The 17,868-nt window shown below is 50.2% G+C and overlaps 5 protein-coding genes across 9 annotated transcripts; 2 read left to right on the top strand and 3 right to left on the bottom strand.

The window, feature by feature from the left end:
* Nucleotides 1-1,820: 1,820 nt before the first annotated feature.
* FVEG_06146 (lon protease like, mitochondrial) lies at nt 1,821-6,028 on the bottom strand. The gene is made up of 2 exons (XM_018894429.1): nt 2,431-6,028; nt 1,821-2,373 (listed from the first exon to the last, which is right to left on the bottom strand). The coding sequence occupies exons 1-2, from the start codon at nt 5,620-5,622 to the stop codon at nt 2,209-2,211; spliced, it is 3,357 nt and encodes a 1,118-aa protein (XP_018751512.1). The 5' UTR covers nt 5,623-6,028; the 3' UTR covers nt 1,821-2,208.
* A 358-nt stretch (nt 6,029-6,386) lies between these two features.
* FVEG_06144 (hypothetical protein) lies at nt 6,387-12,606 on the bottom strand (the record flags this gene model as incomplete). Of its 2 annotated transcripts, XM_018894426.1 has the most annotated exons (5): nt 7,937-9,600; nt 9,651-10,382; nt 10,431-10,892; nt 10,944-11,213; nt 11,284-11,784. In XM_018894426.1, 5 exons carry the CDS (start codon nt 11,782-11,784, stop codon nt 8,581-8,583), a joined length of 2,985 nt encoding a protein of 994 aa, XP_018751509.1. In that variant the 3' UTR covers nt 7,937-8,580. The 2 variants fall into 2 exon arrangements, with proteins under 2 accessions (XP_018751510.1, XP_018751509.1); XM_018894427.1 differs by having other exon boundaries at nt 6,387-9,600; nt 10,431-11,213; nt 11,284-12,606.
* FVEG_06145 (hypothetical protein) lies at nt 6,733-7,860 on the top strand. Its single transcript, XM_018894428.1, has one exon. It carries the CDS (start codon nt 6,929-6,931, stop codon nt 7,436-7,438), a length of 510 nt encoding a protein of 169 aa, XP_018751511.1. The 5' UTR covers nt 6,733-6,928; the 3' UTR covers nt 7,439-7,860.
* FVEG_15814 (hypothetical protein) lies at nt 12,374-14,823 on the top strand. The gene has a single exon (XM_018905031.1). The coding sequence runs from the start codon at nt 13,683-13,685 to the stop codon at nt 14,040-14,042; it is 360 nt and encodes a 119-aa protein (XP_018751508.1). The 5' UTR covers nt 12,374-13,682; the 3' UTR covers nt 14,043-14,823.
* Nucleotides 14,785-17,776, bottom strand: FVEG_06143 (hypothetical protein). 4 transcript variants are annotated; one of them, XM_018894425.1, is made up of 3 exons: nt 17,188-17,684; nt 15,378-17,136; nt 14,794-15,318 (listed from the first exon to the last, which is right to left on the bottom strand). In XM_018894425.1, the coding sequence occupies exons 1-3, from the start codon at nt 17,411-17,413 to the stop codon at nt 15,297-15,299; spliced, it is 2,007 nt and encodes a 668-aa protein (XP_018751507.1). In that variant the 5' UTR covers nt 17,414-17,684; the 3' UTR covers nt 14,794-15,296. The 4 variants fall into 4 exon arrangements, with proteins under 4 accessions (XP_018751504.1, XP_018751507.1, XP_018751505.1 ...); XM_018894423.1 differs by having other exon boundaries at nt 14,794-17,136; nt 17,188-17,776; XM_018894424.1 differs by having other exon boundaries at nt 15,378-17,684.
* Nucleotides 17,777-17,868: the final 92 nt, after the last annotated feature.

The following is a 17,868-nucleotide window of genomic DNA, read 5'->3' as shown; positions in this document are numbered from 1 at the left end:
TCCCGAAACGAAGCAGGGTAGGCACAATGGCACTGTAAGCAGGCGTACCTGGGTATCAGAAGCATCATTAATATCAAAACACCAACCTTCAATTCTCATGGAATCACCAGAAGGCATCATTGCCTCACCTAATGACATCACTCTCCGTCAACGCTCGGCACTCAGTGCGGTCTGCTCAAAATAGAGATCATGACAGCTTCACCCATGGGCTATGTCGCATCCTTGACAATAACCGACAAGCAAGCCACCTTTCAATGGGGAAAAGGCCAAAGTGTGAAGTCACTCAGGTAACGCACGCATATCTTGCCGAAGATTACACTCATGTAGGTGCGTGTCATTCTGAGCTGCTGACCTCAAGACTCGAACCATAAGACGGATGATCTAGATGTCCTAGCCCAACTGCATACGCAAGCGACGGCGCCATCTAAGCCAGGTAATATCAGCTTGGCTGACCGCCCTGTTCAACCTTCGGCTCACTGTCTGGTTTCATGGTGTCCTCGGGAGGTTCTCAAAGTTTGGTCAGAGCAGGGCGATTTCAATCAATGGCTAGATCGTGGTAGCCCGGCACTCAAAGCGCCAAGATCTTATGTCGCATATTCGGAAAATAGCGAGCTTGAGGCACTGGACTCCATGCATTAAGTAACGTGCCAATGCAAATGCAAACTCTGAGGCGTACGCATAGAAAGCAATGCTCAGATCTAGAGGAGTTGGTAATGGCATGCATAATGGTACGAGACACTTCATATGCCATTGTCGTATCAAAATTGGCTTCTGGTCTTTTACCAGATTCCGGTCAAACGTCACAGTCTTCTCTCACCAATGGAGATGCGATATGCAATATCTCCAAATCAGGAGCAGATGGGTGCCAGTGCCCAATGCGACTTTACTATGACGGGCTCAGTTTTATCCAATTCGCGCACACCTTCAAGCACCTCCCTCGATGAGGAAATGCCTAAGCTTGCCGACCCCTTAGTTGGTTCAATTCGCTCGTTTTGTTCCCTCTCGTCTCAATTTTCGAACTGGTCACGTCACACAAGCGCTTGAAGAGCCTTCAGCTTCACAAGACATTGTCCTGCAGCCGAGTCTGAGGCCCGATCCACAAGCCAAGATCCCATAAGAGCCTCGCGTGGGGTCAGGCATGAGTGCAGCACAAGAACGACCCGCTAGAACAACGCTCAAGTGAGGCTATATGCACTTGACAGGTTGTCGGTTCGCCATGCAAGCAATGGGGCCGCAACACACCACTAGCCCGTATGTACGAACAGGCTTCCAGACGTCTTATAGGCTTCGGTTGGGTGTCAATCAAATTCTTATGCGATGGCTATACCGGCATGTTTAGCTCGAATAGTTGATTAACATCCATGAAGCTTCGCAGGACTCAAAAACCTCATGAGATACTGTCAAAAGATGCGATATGAGAAGAAGGCGAGATTCGACTTTAGATTACAATCCATTGTTATCAAACTTCCCCTCGGCTAGGCTCGTCCCGTGCCTGGCTCCACAGATCCCGCGCCACAGTTAAGATGAGATCTCTCAGAGCCTTGGCCTAGCTAAGGTACAAACCGGGATCATCATTCTGGGGAACCATCTGGTGACATCCGGACACCTACTCCGTCAATGAGGTTGAAAATACCATGGGCCTTGTCGATCCATTGGACCAGAGACAGTTTCAGACCTATGACAAAAGGCCCTACCAAAACTCCTGGCATCCTCTATGCTCCAAGGTTGTCACCACATCGCAGGCCTCGAACTCTATCAAAGTAGTGTTCTTCCATACCAAGCATTACGCGTTGCGGCTGGAATCGTGAACACTTACCAAGTTTAGGGACAAATTCTTAATATTTCTGTGATATAACGATCCGTGTCATTGGCTCAGGCAGCACCTTGTGATCATAACATCATACGCCAGAGCTGGGTAGTAAACTAGAATGACGTCGCTTTCCTATATATACAATTGTACATGAAGGCGTCAACTACACGCTGCCTTGTGACACCCCAAACAAACCACTAATGCATGCTTCTAATAGTACAATTTCCTCGTTTTTGGGAATAACAAGAGTAGGAGTCTTTATATCGTTCATCTAAGTTTCTCGCCCATGCCCAAACGCCATCAAATCATGCCCTGCAACGTCCATGAGCATCAACCTTCTTCATCGGTGCTAGATGATAGTTGCAAGGCTAGAATGCATCAATGCCTCGTTCGGTATTTTAGTCCTCCTCTTCAGCTGACTCAGAGTCGTTCTTATTTTGCTGAGCCTTCCACTCGCAAATCTTGCACGTGTTGGCCTTCTCCTTATCAACGTTGGGGAAGACAAGGTCAAAGACCTCGGGGTACCAGGCCACAGCATGACCTTCAAGACCCTCCTTGATGTTCTACAAGTACTCGTTAGTAACCTAAAATTAAATACCGGATAAGATGGGGAAACATACCTCGGGAAGCTCTAGCCAGTCAGACATGTTGTCCTTGGGGAAGATGATGGTCTTGCAGCCAGCTCGTCGAGCAGCAACGGTCTTCTCACGAAGGCCACCAATGCGTAGTACCTTTCCAGTGAGTGTGATCTCACCAGTCATGGCAACTGTAGGATCAACGGGGGCATCAAGAGCAAGAGAAAGGAGTGAAGTAGCCATTGTGATACCAGCTGAAGGGCCATCCTTGGAGACGGCACCATCTGGAACGTGCAGATGCATCTTTGCCTTGTCGAAGAAGTGGTTGTCAGGGAATTGCTTAACCATGAAAGACTTGGCGAAAGAGTAGGCGATGGTAGTAGATTCCTTCATGACGTTCTTGAGATTACCGGTGATCTCGAGATGGGGTCGTGTAGATGGTCGGAGGGGAGCCTGGAGGATAGACTCGATGTACATGGCAGCACCGCCGAGCTGTGTCCAAGCGAGGCCCATGGAGACACCAGGAGGGCTGACCTCGTAGAGACGGTCAGAGGTGAAGACAGGAGGTCCGACGTAGTCAGTGAGATTGTCCTTGCCGATAACGACATGGACAGAGTCAGGGACGTTGAGTGGCTTTCGGGGCTTCTCCGTGGTCGCGCCAGTTTCGTTGGAGGTGGACTCCTTGCCCTCGGTAACCTCCTCGGTCTTGTTCTTCTTCTCAGCCCCCTCAAGAGCAGACTTACCCTCCTCAGTGAGAGCCTCCTCTTCGGGCAGGACTTCCTCGCCGAGCTCTTGAACGATCTTGAGGGCGGACTTTCGGTAGACCTTCTCGATCTGCTTCTTGAGGTTTCGCACACCAGACTCACGGCAGTATGACTTGATGAGCTCCTCAATTGCCTCCTCACTCAAGTTGACATCCGCGTTCTGAAGTCCAGCAGTCTCCTTGGCAGCGGGAGCAAGATACCGTTGAGCAATCGCCATCTTCTCGTCGGCAACGTAACCAGAGAGTGTGATGAGCTCCATGCGGTCGAGCAGGGGTCGAGGGATAGTATCAGTCATGTTGGCAGTGCACACGAACAAGACCTTGGACAGATCAACAGGGACATCCATGTAGTGATCCAAGAAAGAGCTGTTCTGTTCGGGGTCGAGCAGCTCCAACAGAGCAGAAGAGGGATCGCCCTGGTATCCTCGGCCAATCTTGTCAATCTCGTCGATCAGAATAAGAGGGTTCTCAGTTTGACACTTCTTCAGCGCCTGGATCATGCGGCCAGGCAGGGCACCAACATAGGTTCTTCGGTGACCCTTGATCTCAGCAACATCTGTGAGACCACCAACACTAAATCGGTAGTACTCACGGTTAAGAGCTCGGGCAATCGACTTTCCAATACTTGTCTTACCCACACCGGGAGGTCCGACGAAGCAGAGAATCTTGCCCTCGACAGTGCCTCGAAGCTTGCCAACAGCGATGAACTCCAGAATGCGGTCCTTGACGTCCTTGAGACCGTGGTGATCCTCGTCCAGAATCTTGACTGCGTTAGGGATGCCAAAGTTTTCGGCACTCCTCCTGCCCCAGGGAATCTGGGTGAGCCAGTCGAGGTAGTTCCTTGTGACGTTAAACTCCGACGCAGCTGTCTCAAGATGAGCGAGCTTGTTAAGCTCCTCGTCAAAGACCTTGCGAACTGCCTCAGGCATGGCCAGGCTATTAGCCTTCTCCTTGAACTTCTCGACAAGCTTGTCCTTTCCATCGGATTCCAGGCCAAGCTCACGGCGAATGCCCTTCATCTGCTCCATCAGCCAGTACTCGCGCTGCCTCTTACTGATCTTATTCTCGACATCCTTGCTGATCTTGGACTGTAGTTGGGCATTCATGAGCTCCTTCTTCAACACCACGAGAGCCTTCTGCATCCTCTCCTCGACGTTGAGGCAACCCAATACCTCTTGAAGCTCCTTTTGCTCGCCTGAGGACACGGCAGCGGCAAAGTCGGCGAGCTTGGCGGGTTCCGACGTAACATTTCCGGTTGACTGACTCATAGAGAAAGTGGAGATCTGGTCTCGGAAGAGATTGTTCATTGTGGCGACTTCCTTGAAAACATTGACAATTTCGTTGGTGACGGCGCGAATGACAGGGCTCTTGGGGTCGTATGGCTCATCGACTAGGTTCTCGACGTTGACTAGGCTGACGGGGTATCTCTTGAGGAATGATGTTGGTTCGTACTTTTCAGCTGTCTGATCAGGCTTCTTCTCGACGGCGCTCTCTTCGAAGCTGGCAACAACATCTCCCTTCTTCTCAGGGGAAGCCTCTTCCTCTGCGGGCTTCTGGGGAATCGGTTCGGGTGTGGGCTCGGCCTTGGTATCAGTCTTCTTAGTAGTATCTTTGTCTTGGCCGCCAGGGGGCAGTAGGCTGGATAACTTGATACGGCGATGGGGATAGAGGATGGCAGTCAGGGCACCTTCTTGGCCGTGGATGGGGAAAGCACTTGTAATCTGGGCGAAAACACCAACATCGTAGACGTCCTCAGGGTTCCTGATCACATCCTCATCCTCGTTCTCGTCCTTGAACAAGAATGCACCAACGTATGGCTGACCACGCTTAATCGACTCAGTGATTGCATTCGCCACCTCGGGGTCCTTGATGGTAATAGCCTTGTAGAAGCCAGGGAAGAGTGGTCGTCGAGCAATGGGGATCGCTAGAACTTGGGGGTAGACTTCAGGAACAACAGGCTTCTGGAGAGCCTTCTCGGCAGAAGGCTTTCTACCGCGACGACCTCCATCACCACCTGAGTTGTCACCTCCAGATCCAGATCCAACACCTCCAGCAGCACTTCCCGCCTTTCCATCGTTCGATTGACCAGCGTTATCGTTCTTTCCAGAGCCGGGCGAATCAGGGCCTGGATTCCTAGACTCGGCCAGTAGTGGGCTATCGGCTTCCCTGCGCTTGTTCTCGATGTTCGCCTTGGCCTCCTCGTCAGATAAGGGCTCCGTCAATGGCTCTATCGCAGACTCGAAGAAGCCCTTGTCATTGCTGTCCTTCTCTTTGGTGACTCGGGCAGATGTGGAAAAGGCAGCGGCTACTAACCGCGGCTGAATGGCGGGAAGCCGACGACCGCAGATGTGATGGTTGCGGTAGGCGGGAGCAGAAGCCCATCGTGCAGCGGTTGCTTCGGAAGATACTCGTGATGCGTGGACGAGAGAGCGCTCGAGGATGAGGCGCCCCGAGAGGCGTGATCGGGGAATCATGATTGGGGATGTAGATGCGATTCGATTTGCAGCGAACACGGAGCTAGAGCTAGGATCCGAGGGGTTGAGAGACGACAGGTAGAAGCTCCCCGCGATGGGCAGCTGTGAGACTAGGGTAGACTAGACTCGACTCGACTCGACTAGTTGATACAATGAAGAATTAAAGAAGAAGAATAAAGGGTAGAAAGGAGAAGAAATGGTCTATCATAAGCAGTTGACAAGGATAATACAACTAGACTAGCAGCAGGCCGCACTTGTCCGCATCACCGCTTTGCTTGGCTTGACCCTCGCTCGCTTTTGGTTTTGGTTGGTTTTGGTGGAGGCGACTTAATAATCGCGAACTCGGACTTTACTACATCATCCAAAATTTCGATTCCAAGACGTTCCGCGCTAAGGTAATTGGAGTTTAGTCAGCCACTGCACCAATGAGACCCCGCTACCGGGCTGTTGCTCCGGCCGTTATCAGATTGCGATACAACTACCGTTACTCGCGCGCCTCCAGCCGAATCTTTCTCAACTTCTATAGCCTCTTGGATTCTTGTGGCCTGGTCAACGTATCTATCTAGCTGTTCGAATTGATCAATAGGACATTCAATTGATCATCATGGCTTGTTATGTGTGTCATCATAAGATCATGCTGTCATAGACAGGCAGCTAGTGAGAGAGTCAAGAACTAAGAGCTATAGTAAAGTAATACCATTCATTACCCTGTTTAATTATGTATATCTAGAGCTCTATACTGGACAGAACCTCAAAGCGATAGACTGGAGCATTATAACATGATTGGGCCATCTACTTATCTTTAGGTAGTTAAATACAATATATACCTTGACACGGCATACAGCGTTCCGTCCCAGCAAATGAGATCAGGCTTTGCAATTGTACCCAGTATCGCAAGGTATTCGCTTCTTTAATCATATCGCCAGTATCATACTTGGTGTAATTAGCGCTTTAATCAGCACCATGCTAAACTTCAAGTCATTTTTCAAGCATACCTTACCTAAGGTACACAACACGATTCCTACCGTAAGGTACTTGTAAGTCATGAGCAGACTTACCTGGTAGGTATGGTTGATCCACAGTTGAGACTACCCTATACTTCTCCGCAGCCAAACCTGGCAACGACTAACAAGCTTCCTTCTCCAACTGCAATTCTTTGCTGTTGATCTGAAGCCTGAACTTCTGAAGGCTTTCATCCATTCCATGGCATACAATCATCTCCAGTAGAAACCGTATACTCTGCTCTCAACCCTTGACAAGCTTCCCCTCTCTGCATCGAGACATATTCAGTTCATTGGCCCCAGCCATGTCACAAGATCAAGACGTTTCAAGCTCACTCAAGAACCTGTCAATCGACACAAAGGACGAGCCCTCGGTGTTGTTCAAGAAATCAGCAGCCAAAAAGAAGACCAAGAAGGTCGTTGCAGACTCATGGGAAGACTCCGACTCCGACTCCGAGGCAGAGCCTGAAGCCGAGTCAGAGTCAAATAAGCCAACTCCCACTGCGACACCTGCACCGCCTCCCCTGACGCCCATGTCCCCCGCCGGTGGCTTACCATGGGAGTCACCTTCAGGAAGTTCCGGCCATCGCGCTGGAGCAGACCCGGACAAACGGCCTGAGAAGACAGATGCAGTGGCTCGTCGTATGATCGCTGCTGGACTAGGCCTCAAGGCACCAAAGCAGACGGAGGAGCAAAGGGCGTACCAGAGGAGTGTTCGTGAGCAGGAGAAGAAGAGGAGGGAACAGGAGAAAGAGGAGGAAAAGAAACGGCAGGCTGATGTTGAGAAGGCAAAGGCAGCTATTTGGGATGATTAACCGAATATCTTATTGACAAGCTTGGAAGACTGTTTCTTGCATCAGCTTTATCAAAATCCCTCATTGCCACTTAGAGCAATGGTTTGAAGGTATTATACTGGCATAGATTCAAAGACCTCTTACAGGCAAATGCGAGGGTTGATATTGGCACATGCAAGCAAAAGGGAAACAAGTGCGTATATCCTTGCATGGCAAACAACAAGAGCTTACAATGCATGTTGCTTCCTAGCCAGCTCTCAGAGAACCTACTGAACCGAGTGATATCAAGTCAAAGATGAAAGATACAAGACAGAGTACTCACACAAATTGCTAGGGTTGAGAAATACATATGAACAAATCCCTGCTACCGGTCTGAAGTGCATATATACATAGGTACTTTGGGGGTTAAGACGTAAACAGTTCACTTTATATGCGCGACGGTGTTGATTCTGGACCATAGGATCATGTCTACACGATGATACACACATTTGAGGACTTCACATGATGGCCAACATGATGCAGCAGAATTCGTGTATCGAGCAATCGCGGCCGAACCGCAGGTATCATTGCATTGCCATTTCTCAATCTCGGTTTGCCTAGACAGTAGCAATGCTCTCAACTTTTCATGACCACATGCTGGAAATGCTTGTCTCTGTGCCTCCTCGGCTCTCGAAGGCCTCCAGGCGCAGCGTGTAATTCATGTGTCATATGGTTCCATGGCATGAGAGCTCATGGCAACCACACGACTTCCAAAACAAACCCAACTTTGACTCCGTGTAGAAGTCTGAAAGCAGACTTTTTGATATTGTTTTCGTTGACAGTGGTATCTTTCTCGCCAAACATCCATCGTGTCCCAAAAATTTCATCTCAACCGGCAACCAGGGGTATTCTTCGTTTTTTTGGTCTCAGCTTTTCGTTACATGACTGGGTATAAGGAGTGGACGTCAAGTCATCAAAAGAGAACCCCCGATTCCACATAGACCAGGAAAAAGCAAAAAGTAACATGAAATAAAAAACAAGAAAGCACTCAAACGCAAATCAGGTAAAACAAACATGGCAAGACGTAAACCGACCGATGCACAAGTCGACGTTCCAGGGTATTTTTACGCCAGGGTATATCCAGCCGGGGTATTTGCATGTAGAGGTTCTAACACGGGGGGAATCTAACGGAAAGGCCCAATAGGGGCGGGGTATCCTGAAGTCATAGAATGAGAAGTGGAAGGGCGCCCGCTGTCGCCAGACGCGCGGGTGCTGTGGCGAGGTGTGACATCGCCAGGTTGAGGAATGGACAATTTGTTGTCCATGTGAGTGCCAAAGGTTCGAGGAGCCCAAGGATTGTCGTCGTCGGGGAGATTGACGCCGCTATCGTTCCAGGGGTTTCGGTCGGCGTTGAAGCTGCGGGTCGATTCGATCGAAATGAGCGAAGACTTAGAGACGTTGCTTGAGCCCTTGAAAAAGTTTCCGTTACCAGAATGGGAGCTGTTCTTTCTGCGGTCCAAGAAAGATGAAATTGACGTCATACTGCCAGGCTTTCGGAGACGGTCGAGAATACTGCTTCGCTCGCGAGCGACTTCATCGCCAAAGCCAGTCTTGATAGGAGAATCAGTGGCGACAGGTGCAGGAGCGTGCTGCAGAAGCTTAGAGTCGAAGTACTGCAGAGAATCTTCAAACGAGTCGGACTTAGGGCGAGGGAGAGCGCCCTTAACAACATTGATCTCAGCTCCGGAAGTTGCGAATTGAGACTGAATGAAGTCCATAGCATCACGGAGACCGCCAGCGTTGTTGCGGGTGAAACCCCAAAGAAGAGTGACGGTAGGCTCGCCACCCTCAGTGAGCTCGTCGGGGTTCTGCCTGACGCTGAGTTCAACCTCATGCTGGCTCTTCAGCTTGGGCACGAGGTCGTGAGCAAATTCAGGAGATTCGAGGAACTTGACCAGCTCAGGAGTTTTGGCGAGAACAAGCTCATGCTTATCTGGGACCATGCCGAGAAACTCATCGACACAGTGAGGAACCTGCCACTGCGGACCATTAACAGTAACCTCATCACTGGCTTGCTCAGTGCTGGGGAAGTTGATCTTGCAGTTGTACTTCTGCTCCAGGTCATCGATCTCAGGAAGTCTAGCAATAAGCTGACGATGATAGAGGCGGTCAACGCTGACAATCTGAGATGTATACTCAGAATCCTATCGATTTTATTAGCATTGAGTGAGCGGTGGCATTGGGTGACACATACGGCACGATCGACCATCTCCAAGATCTCGTTTTTGACGGCGTCCAAATTCTGGGCGTTTCGGGCTGGTGTGCGGCAGATAACATTATCGACTTTGATATCGTCGTCTTCTCGACCCATTCCGCCTGTACCAAAGTTAGTAAGCTTGTACCCGACAGCGTAGTAACGGCGATTCTGACCTCTATCCATAGCATTGGAGAACTTGACGAAGACCGAGTGCTTCTTCATGATGCGCTGGATGTGCTGGCCACCAATACCGATGATGCGTTTGTGGTACTGATCCGGCACATGGAACGAAATAGATGCAGGCATTTCTTGCTCCACAAGAGTGAGGCCCTGCTTCATGGACTCATAAGTTGCTGCCATGACATCGATGTTGAAATTGTACTCGTTGAAACCATCGAAAATGATCTGCACATTGCTCTGTCCCATTATCTTGTTGATTTTGCCGTTCTTTTTGCCACTGACGAATTCCTTGTGCTCGTTGGCAAGCTCAATCTTGACGCGAATCTGGTACTGAGATTGAGAAATGAACTTCATCTCTGATATGACTTGAAGAGCTGTCTTGACAGCGTCATCAGAGCCAGTGATGGTGAAGCTCAGTTTATCGAAGGAAAGGTCGGCATCGGAGTTGGCGCAGATATCAACAAGCAAACTCTTGATGTCGTTGGGGTGAGGGAAATGCCTGGCATCAGCGGGCTGAATGAACCATCCCGCACTGTAGAATTGACCAGCCTGTGCTAAAGTTAGCGAGGTGTCTATTCGAAGTCAGATATTACTTACCAAGGACATGATCTCTCGCACAGTTCGCTCAACGTGAAGACCTTCGTTTCCCTGAACTCGGACCATGTTACGCTGAGTGGCCAGGGGAGGGAACATGATGAAGGTGCCATTGGCCTCAAGAATCTTCCGGACCTTATCTAGACGACCAAGCAGAATACTGTCGATCTTGGCAGCAGGAATTGTGACGTCCTTAACGTACAATCTGATGCGCTGGACAGTTTCGTGAAGTTTCTGCTTCGCTAATTCAATAGCCTGGGGCGTTTCACCAGTGATAAAAATATCGTTGGGGTCACGGCGAGTCGCTTTGGGAGGACAGTAGCGGTACATTGCCGAGAACGGGGGTGGAAAGTAGATGGCAGTTCCAGTGGAAGACTCGATGAGCTTGATGTTCTTGCGATGTCGGCCACAGACAAGCTGGTGGAGGGAAATCTCGAGTTTGGTACCATCGACAATTCGGCCGAGCTGCGTAAGTGTTAGAACGGCAGATAAGTATGATTAAGCATGAAACAGTACCAGAGTATCAATGTGGATCAGAACACGAGCCTTTGCATGCTCGGATGATAGTATATCACCGTAGATAGCAACTCTCCAGCGCTGATCCATGCGTAATTCAGCATCGCCAGTCATACCGTCGACAACAGGGGTCAATTTAGGGCCAAGAAGAAAGATATCTACGCCACAGAAGGTGGAGATGTAATCGAGGGTATCAGTAACAGGCTTCTTGAGCACTCCGGCATTGAGATCGCAGACGAGTTGACCATCAATATCAATGGTGGTGCAGCGCTGTAAAAAGGTTAGAGAGGAGCTTCATATTGTACCGGGAAAGCGCCGGAGCATATGCGTAGGAACATACAAGAGAAATTGGGGTATCATTCAAAATAGTCTCTCGGCTCTTGTGGACCAGCTCTGGAGAGCCTGAGAGACAAACAGTAGCAACCTGTTGGCCCTTTCCGCCCTTGAGCATTGTTGACAGGACATACGCCTCAACAGGGAGCGGCCCGTTGGTAATCTCCTGGCACATCCTGTGGAGGTTGTTTAGGTTCTGAACATGGATAGGCAGCTCGTGAATCTGGACGTCGTCCGGCGCGTCCTCAGGGTGTGTCCATCGCAGGACAGCGTCAGTGGTCGCGTGAAGAATGTCCTCAGTGTCGGGGCCCGCAAGATCGGAAGCGAATGGGATGTTGAAAGAGTAGAGAATGGTGGCATCGGCGGCTTGAGGGGATGCCATGGGCTGACCAGGTTGAGCGGCGTTCTTGGGATGGTTGAGGGCATTCATGGGCATATTAGGACGGCCCATTACGAAATTGGGAGCCATTCTTTCCGACCAGTGACGCATATTTGCCAACTTATTCATGATGAGGATCGAGAAAGTTGCGTTGTGATATCGTCGTCGTCGTCCGAATCGTGGCCGGGCGGCGACGGTCGGCCAAGGTGGAGGAGCTGAACGAAGACGACGCCGGGGGTGGAGAAGGCCCAAAGAGAAGAGAATACAAGGATGATGCGAGATTGATCAAGAGAAAGTGAAAACCTGTATGGGTATCGAAGAAGCTGAGGTCAAGAAAGGGCTGTGAGGATGGGGGGAAGGGGGTAAGGGTAGGGGAAGGGGAAAGAAAGAGAGATGGTGGTATTTGTGAGCTCTTTCCAAGTCTGACGAGGGAGGGAGAGAGAGGTTAGGTTAGGTAGGTTGAGTGGAGGTTGACTGAGGTGAGGTGAGGTGAGTAGAGGGAAGTGGAAGGGGAGAGGATAAGGTACTGTATAGCGGAGCCAGGCGTAAAAAGCGAGGAACGTCAGTCAAGTCAGCAGAGACGTACCTACCTTCTGTGCTGTACCATACCGTCCGTACCTGCTCGAGTACAAGACCAGCCAGAGTGGGTGATGATCCAGGCGGCAGGTACAGCTGCTTAGTGCCCTGGTCCACCTACCGTAACTTGCCAGGGAAGTAACTGGGGGGGAGATTTAAAGGGCCTTAGCACGGCTGGGACTAAACTCGAAGGCCTGTCTCTGTCTCTGTTTCTGTTTGAGATGGGAATCTGAACTCAATTTTCACGATACAACAGACGAAATGACAACGCGAAACATCAGGATTGCAACGAAACCAGGACTCAAATAAGAGAAGTCCTAATACAACTGCATATCAAGCATCCCACGCATGGTGCAAGGTTTTGCGTCAAATACCCCTCGGAATGGGTGGTCACTCTAATCATGGTCGAGGGTTTTGATAAGAACAGCCACAGCGAAGACTGAACCACTAAATCATCGACAATCCCTGACTGCCCTGGAACCATGAGAAGTTTCAATTACGCAGATCGTCGAAGTTGCGAACCCCCAACGATGAAACAGTATAATAACTTGAAGCATAACTCAGAGCATCATACGGCTCATTCTTCACAATGACGATATACTGAACCAACATTAAACTTAGCCATTGCCAGCCCTCAGCTCGGTTCGATTGCCTTCGAACAACAGCGTCTTAGGGCATGGATGTTTTCAAGGTAGTGGAGACCATCAGCCCGGGCTAGGAGCCTCCTCCTGCAGACCACAGTACATGGTATCATCGTGGTCACTCCAACAGGTTTACGCAGTCTCCTCCCGCGGAACGCTACGCTGAACCGGCTGCGTTCCAAACACTTTAGTGGGATGTTCAAGGGCTTCGGCAAAGCATAGCAAAGCCTCCGGTTCGTCCATGTAGCGAAACTCAGTCAAGACCTGAAGTATGGATACTCGACACATCACCAAATCCACAAGCTGTCTCAAGTACCGCTGTCTCGAACACTAACACGAAGTGAGCTTTGGTACAGGGCAACAGCTGCATGAGGATGGGTCACCTCCGCCAATGACCAACCACTCAAGTCTGTTTATTGTCAAGGGCAGCTAAAACCTATGTTTTTGCATGATAGTATCCAGATCCAAGACGATCATTTGGTCAAGCAGTCCACCGCATAATAAGCACAACAGACTGTAACCAGAGAAAACACCAACACAAACCACACATCGTGTCCATCATCAGCTGTGTTTCGCTTCGTTGCTAATGTTAGGCCAAGATTCGATCACACGGCGTCCCCACACAAGACAAGGTCCTCGTCTGGTGTCTGTGTGACTTGTCCCAGGACGAACAAGGGAGCTGATTCGAGGGTTGACCCATGCAAGCCGGCCTCTCACCAAGAGTCCGGCACCGGCTCAGCCACTAGCAACTCGTCATTGAATATATCAGACTTTCAGGGACCTTATTTGGCCGGCACTGCAGAATGCAGAATGGCAATGTGCACACAGACCAAAAGACACAAGGATCTACAGTCTCGACTTCTGTACTGCAACATCGCGAACTCCTGCATTTATAAAGGGAGCTGGCATTCTTGGGGTCCGTTTGTATGTGGCGCAACAATTCTGGATTGCCGGGCAGACGCGCATATGCGTGTCCTAGCACAGCTTGTTGATTGCTTCACTGACTTGCCTCCTCGAATTCCAGAGGCTTACGCCGAATGCATGGTCATCACGAGCCACGCCACTCTTTTCACATCAACCTTGAAGCTTATAGCCATGCTATCAGTAACCTACATAGTCTGTGGCCCAACTAACCACATCCGCAAATGGTCCAGCAGTCGGGCTAGCTGAATGTCCTCTTTGAGTAGCAGTTGATAAGCGAAGCCCAATATGTTTTTTTCTTGTGAACTGACTCGACAGTACATGTGAGAGCTGATAGTCAGACTCACCAGCCATGTCTCAAACATTCATATCGGTACCTTGGACTCGTGACATTTGCACTGACCCTTCAGGATCCTTGCAGATTCCGACTGGTCAGGAATTGGGACTCAACCTCTCAGATGTCCGTGAACTCTGCAGAGTCTTGAGAGACTGCCACGACAGCATGATTAATACCACTTCACTTGGAGCAGCATCTTCGTGGTGTTTGATGAATCCCTGGGACAAGCCTATGGTCGCATTTATACGACCCCTGCCTATCACCTCATTCCTTCGAACCATATCATATAGTCCTGTCTATTGATCAAGCGGTCTATCATATGACCAGCCATATTTTGTCATAAGCGGCGCTTAGATCGGATAGACTTTTATCTCATGTTTGGTAGCCTATACTCGCTTCCGATTCTCTACAAACCAACTCTTGTGGTGGGGTTTACCGTGTTGACCTATGTTCTGTTGTGCTCAGGCGGATCCTTGCAGGCCATGATGAACTTTCGTAGTCAACAGAGAAACGCAAACCGATGTTTGGCCAATTGGGGTTTGTTGTTGCAGAGAACAGACGAGTGCCCGAATGCTTCTCTGAACCACGACTTCTTAGTATCATAAAATCTATGCATTGAGTCCCAAGATAGTAGTTAAAGAGATCAACGCTGTTACTCAACTTCTTAGAGAGAAGAATGGTCTTCATTCGTCATTAAATTATATTGGTAATCCCGTCTGATGACAACTATACCAGGTTCTATTTTAACACTGTTTCGATTTGACCTAGCTTAACGATAAACCTCCCTCCTCGCATCATCTGCGTAAACAATCTCCTGCGTTGCTCCTCGCGGTCTTTCAATGAAAGCTATCTCCTCCCCACCTCTCATCGGTTGATTGTAGTATCGCTCCACCGGCCGCGTGCTGTACTCCTGTCTCACAACGCCTGGTTCTGCAGCAATGGCACCGTATTCCCGCGCGTAAGGCTGTACAGCCTCACGGCGGCCCTCCGGGTGGACGCTTGTGGCATATTGACGTACGGGTGGCTCGGGTCGCACGCTCTGCACTCGGCCGTAGTCCCGGGCGACCTCATACCGAACAGGCTCTGCTGGTCGCACGCTGGTCGGCCTTGTAATATAATCTCTCGTCCCGTCTTCCATACGTCTTCGTTCTGGAGGTGCCATCACCTCAACGAATTCCCCTGAGGGACCTATTGGCCGTGTTGAATACTCACGCGGTCTATGGTCCCTGTAATCCTGCGAAACGTACTCAGGTTGTGTGACGACCCGCCTGGGCATATACGATGGCGAACGTATCCTGTAGACTGCCCCTCCTTCTTCGTACGCCTCCATCGCCTGGGGCCTCCGAACCGGAGTTCGTTCATAAAAGATCTCAGGCTCCCCGGATCGAGCGGGAGGAGCTGCGGAGTGCCGGATGTTTGTCGAACGTGGTGGCTCAATATACTCACGTCCATAAGCATCTACGATAATTCGAGTTGGCGGCGGCCTGTGCGGTGCCATGAACACATCGCCTTCTGGTCTTAAGCCTGTAGGTGACGCTTCATGTACTTCCGCATAGGGCCACGATGGGCGTGGATAACCGTCGTTAGGTCGAACCTGGGAGCCTGCAGTTCCCATTGATAGGCTCTGGTGAGGAGGGGGACCATGTGGGGACTGTTCAATAGGATACGGTCCACCGGAAACGTGTCGATCATCGGCATATTCTCTCCTATAGACAGCAGTTCCAGGAACAGTGGTGCTCGCTGCACGTTGTGATGAAAAGCCTACTGTGTCATACCCTATCGGCACTCGATCATCTCGCTCTTGACGATTATGCACAGGCACAGGTTCTGGGGGATAGAGAGCCGGGCGAGGCTCGTAACCAACTTCCTCGTAGACAGGTTCATCTGGCTGTTGCTGAGCGTACCTTTGACGTTTATTGGGACGAATATAGGAAGGGGCATTCATAGGGGAGGGAGATCTAGGTTCGGCCTTGATATAAGGCGTTGGTTCAGTTTCGGGCGCTTGCCTGTCAGCCTTTCTCTTCTTCTTTTTTGGTTTCCGTCTATCCGATGCACCGCCTTGAGGCGAGCTTTCAGGACTAGTGACAGCGACTGGCTCATTCCTGAGAGCAGCAACTTGAGCGGGAGTACCAGTCGACGAAGTCGACGTCGCTTCGGCAGCCCGAGGTCGTGGCCTATTATTCATTAATGGCGAAGTCTGCGCATTCTGGTGTGGTCTCTCATGTGCTCTGATCAGAGGAGAAGGGGGACGGCTGTCAATATAGTGTTCACGGGGAGGCTGTCGAGAGGCTGATCCGTAATCAGCTCTACGCCTATCGCTCTCCCCATTACTGGGACTCTGTCTGGCACTTCTATCCTGCCTAGGTGCTGTCTTGTCTGCATTATAAGTAGCAAGGCCAGGAACCTGCACAGGCCGGGAAGTGCTGTTAACGCTCACCGAACCGACAAAAGGGTCTGGATTTGCGTAGGCTTCTTGAGGTCTAGTATGGCTCGGTGCGTACGGCCCCGGAGGGACTTGCTCAAAACGACTCGAAGGCTGTTGCGGAATAGGAGCATTTTGCCTATTTATCTTTGGTTGCGACTCCGCGACGGGTACTTGTGCCTCTTCGGACTCGTTACGGACTCGGGAAGTCAAAACGGATGATGGAGTGTTGTGCTGCGACGAGTAGAAAGTGTTGTCATCGAAGGAATCACTTGCATTGTCAATGTTAGTAGCATCAGCAGCAGCAGCAGCAGTGGTAGTTTCGGGACCAGCATTGCTTTCCACAAGCGTCAAGGCTTTCGTCAAGACCTCGTTAAGATCGAATTCGACAACAGGCTCCCCTTGCGCCACGGTCTTAGCAGTTACTCGTCTCTGATCAACTTCGTCCCTCAGAGCACGTTCCAGCCTCTGTCTCTGCAGCTTCAACTCTGCTTTGACCAAATCCTCAGATTTCTCTAGAAATATGGGATTGATCTCAGTAGATCCTGACCCATATGGCTTGCTGTTGTCGGTAGCAGACACATCTGCTTGCTTTTCGTTGGCGATGGTTTGCCATTGAGCGTCTGTCTGCTTACTCGGCGTTCCATCTTGCGTGGAAGTATCTATCGGATGGATGGAAGTTTGCGTGGAAGGGATAAAGTTAGAGGGGACCTTGATAGTCGGATGTTTACCAGAGAGAACAGTTGTAGAGAAGCGTACAATCTTCTCATACTGTTCGATCTGGTGACGTTCCTTCTCAGCAAGACCAGCAAGCTCATTCATACTAGCAAGAGGCCCCTGAACAGCAATCTCTTGTGCCATGATGGCGGCGAGTGAAATGTACACGTCGCGTTACCAGGTGACACCAGATTAAGATAAAAAAAAGGGAGCAAGCGAGCAAGCAATAGGACCAACTCCAAGCAAGTTAGCTCAACGAAAGGGTTGGGTAATAAGCCCGACGGACAACGCCAGACTTGACGCGATATGACGCGGACCAAAGAGAACTACTGATCAAAATGCAAATGCGCTGTTTCGGCTGTTGTTCAAGAAATACTGGTAGAAGCTTTGATGTTGGAGGTCTGTGCAATTAATGGAGTCGGGTGGTTTTTAGGTAGGGCCACTGGGCGCCTCGACTCGGGTGGACGCGAAAGGCAAACAATTTAGGCGGTGTAAGCGGCAGAATTCTTTCACGACACGTCTTGGAATTATACCTTCAAAAGGTATCAGATGAAAGTGGTGACATAAGACGAAATTATATATGAATAATTCAATTGTCT

The sequence above is a fragment of the Fusarium verticillioides genome, chromosome 2 (genome assembly GCF_000149555.1).
Source record: "Fusarium verticillioides 7600 chromosome 2, whole genome shotgun sequence".
Taxonomy (NCBI): domain Eukaryota; kingdom Fungi; phylum Ascomycota; class Sordariomycetes; order Hypocreales; family Nectriaceae; genus Fusarium; species Fusarium verticillioides.
Note: the sequence above shows the minus strand (reverse complement) of the source record. Positions and strands in the feature narration are given on the sequence as shown.

What these genes read in the sequence shown, in the direction of transcription:
- FVEG_06145 (XM_018894428.1), top strand. Translation starts at nt 6,929, where the DNA reads ATGTCACAAGATCAAGACGTTTCAAGCTCACTCAAGAACCTGTCAATC.
- FVEG_06146 (XM_018894429.1), bottom strand. Translation starts at nt 5,622, where the DNA reads ATGATTCCCCGATCACGCCTCTCGGGGCGCCTCATCCTCGAGCGCTCT. An exon ending in ACTGGCTAGAGCTTCCCGAG is followed by an intron (nt 2,374 to 2,430) that starts GTATGTTTCCCC and finishes GAGTACTTGTAG; the next exon opens with AACATCAAGGAGGGTCTTGA.
- FVEG_06143 (XM_018894422.1), bottom strand. Translation starts at nt 17,413, where the DNA reads ATGGCACAAGAGATTGCTGTTCAGGGGCCTCTTGCTAGTATGAATGAG.
- FVEG_15814 (XM_018905031.1), top strand. Translation starts at nt 13,683, where the DNA reads ATGGCAATGTGCACACAGACCAAAAGACACAAGGATCTACAGTCTCGA.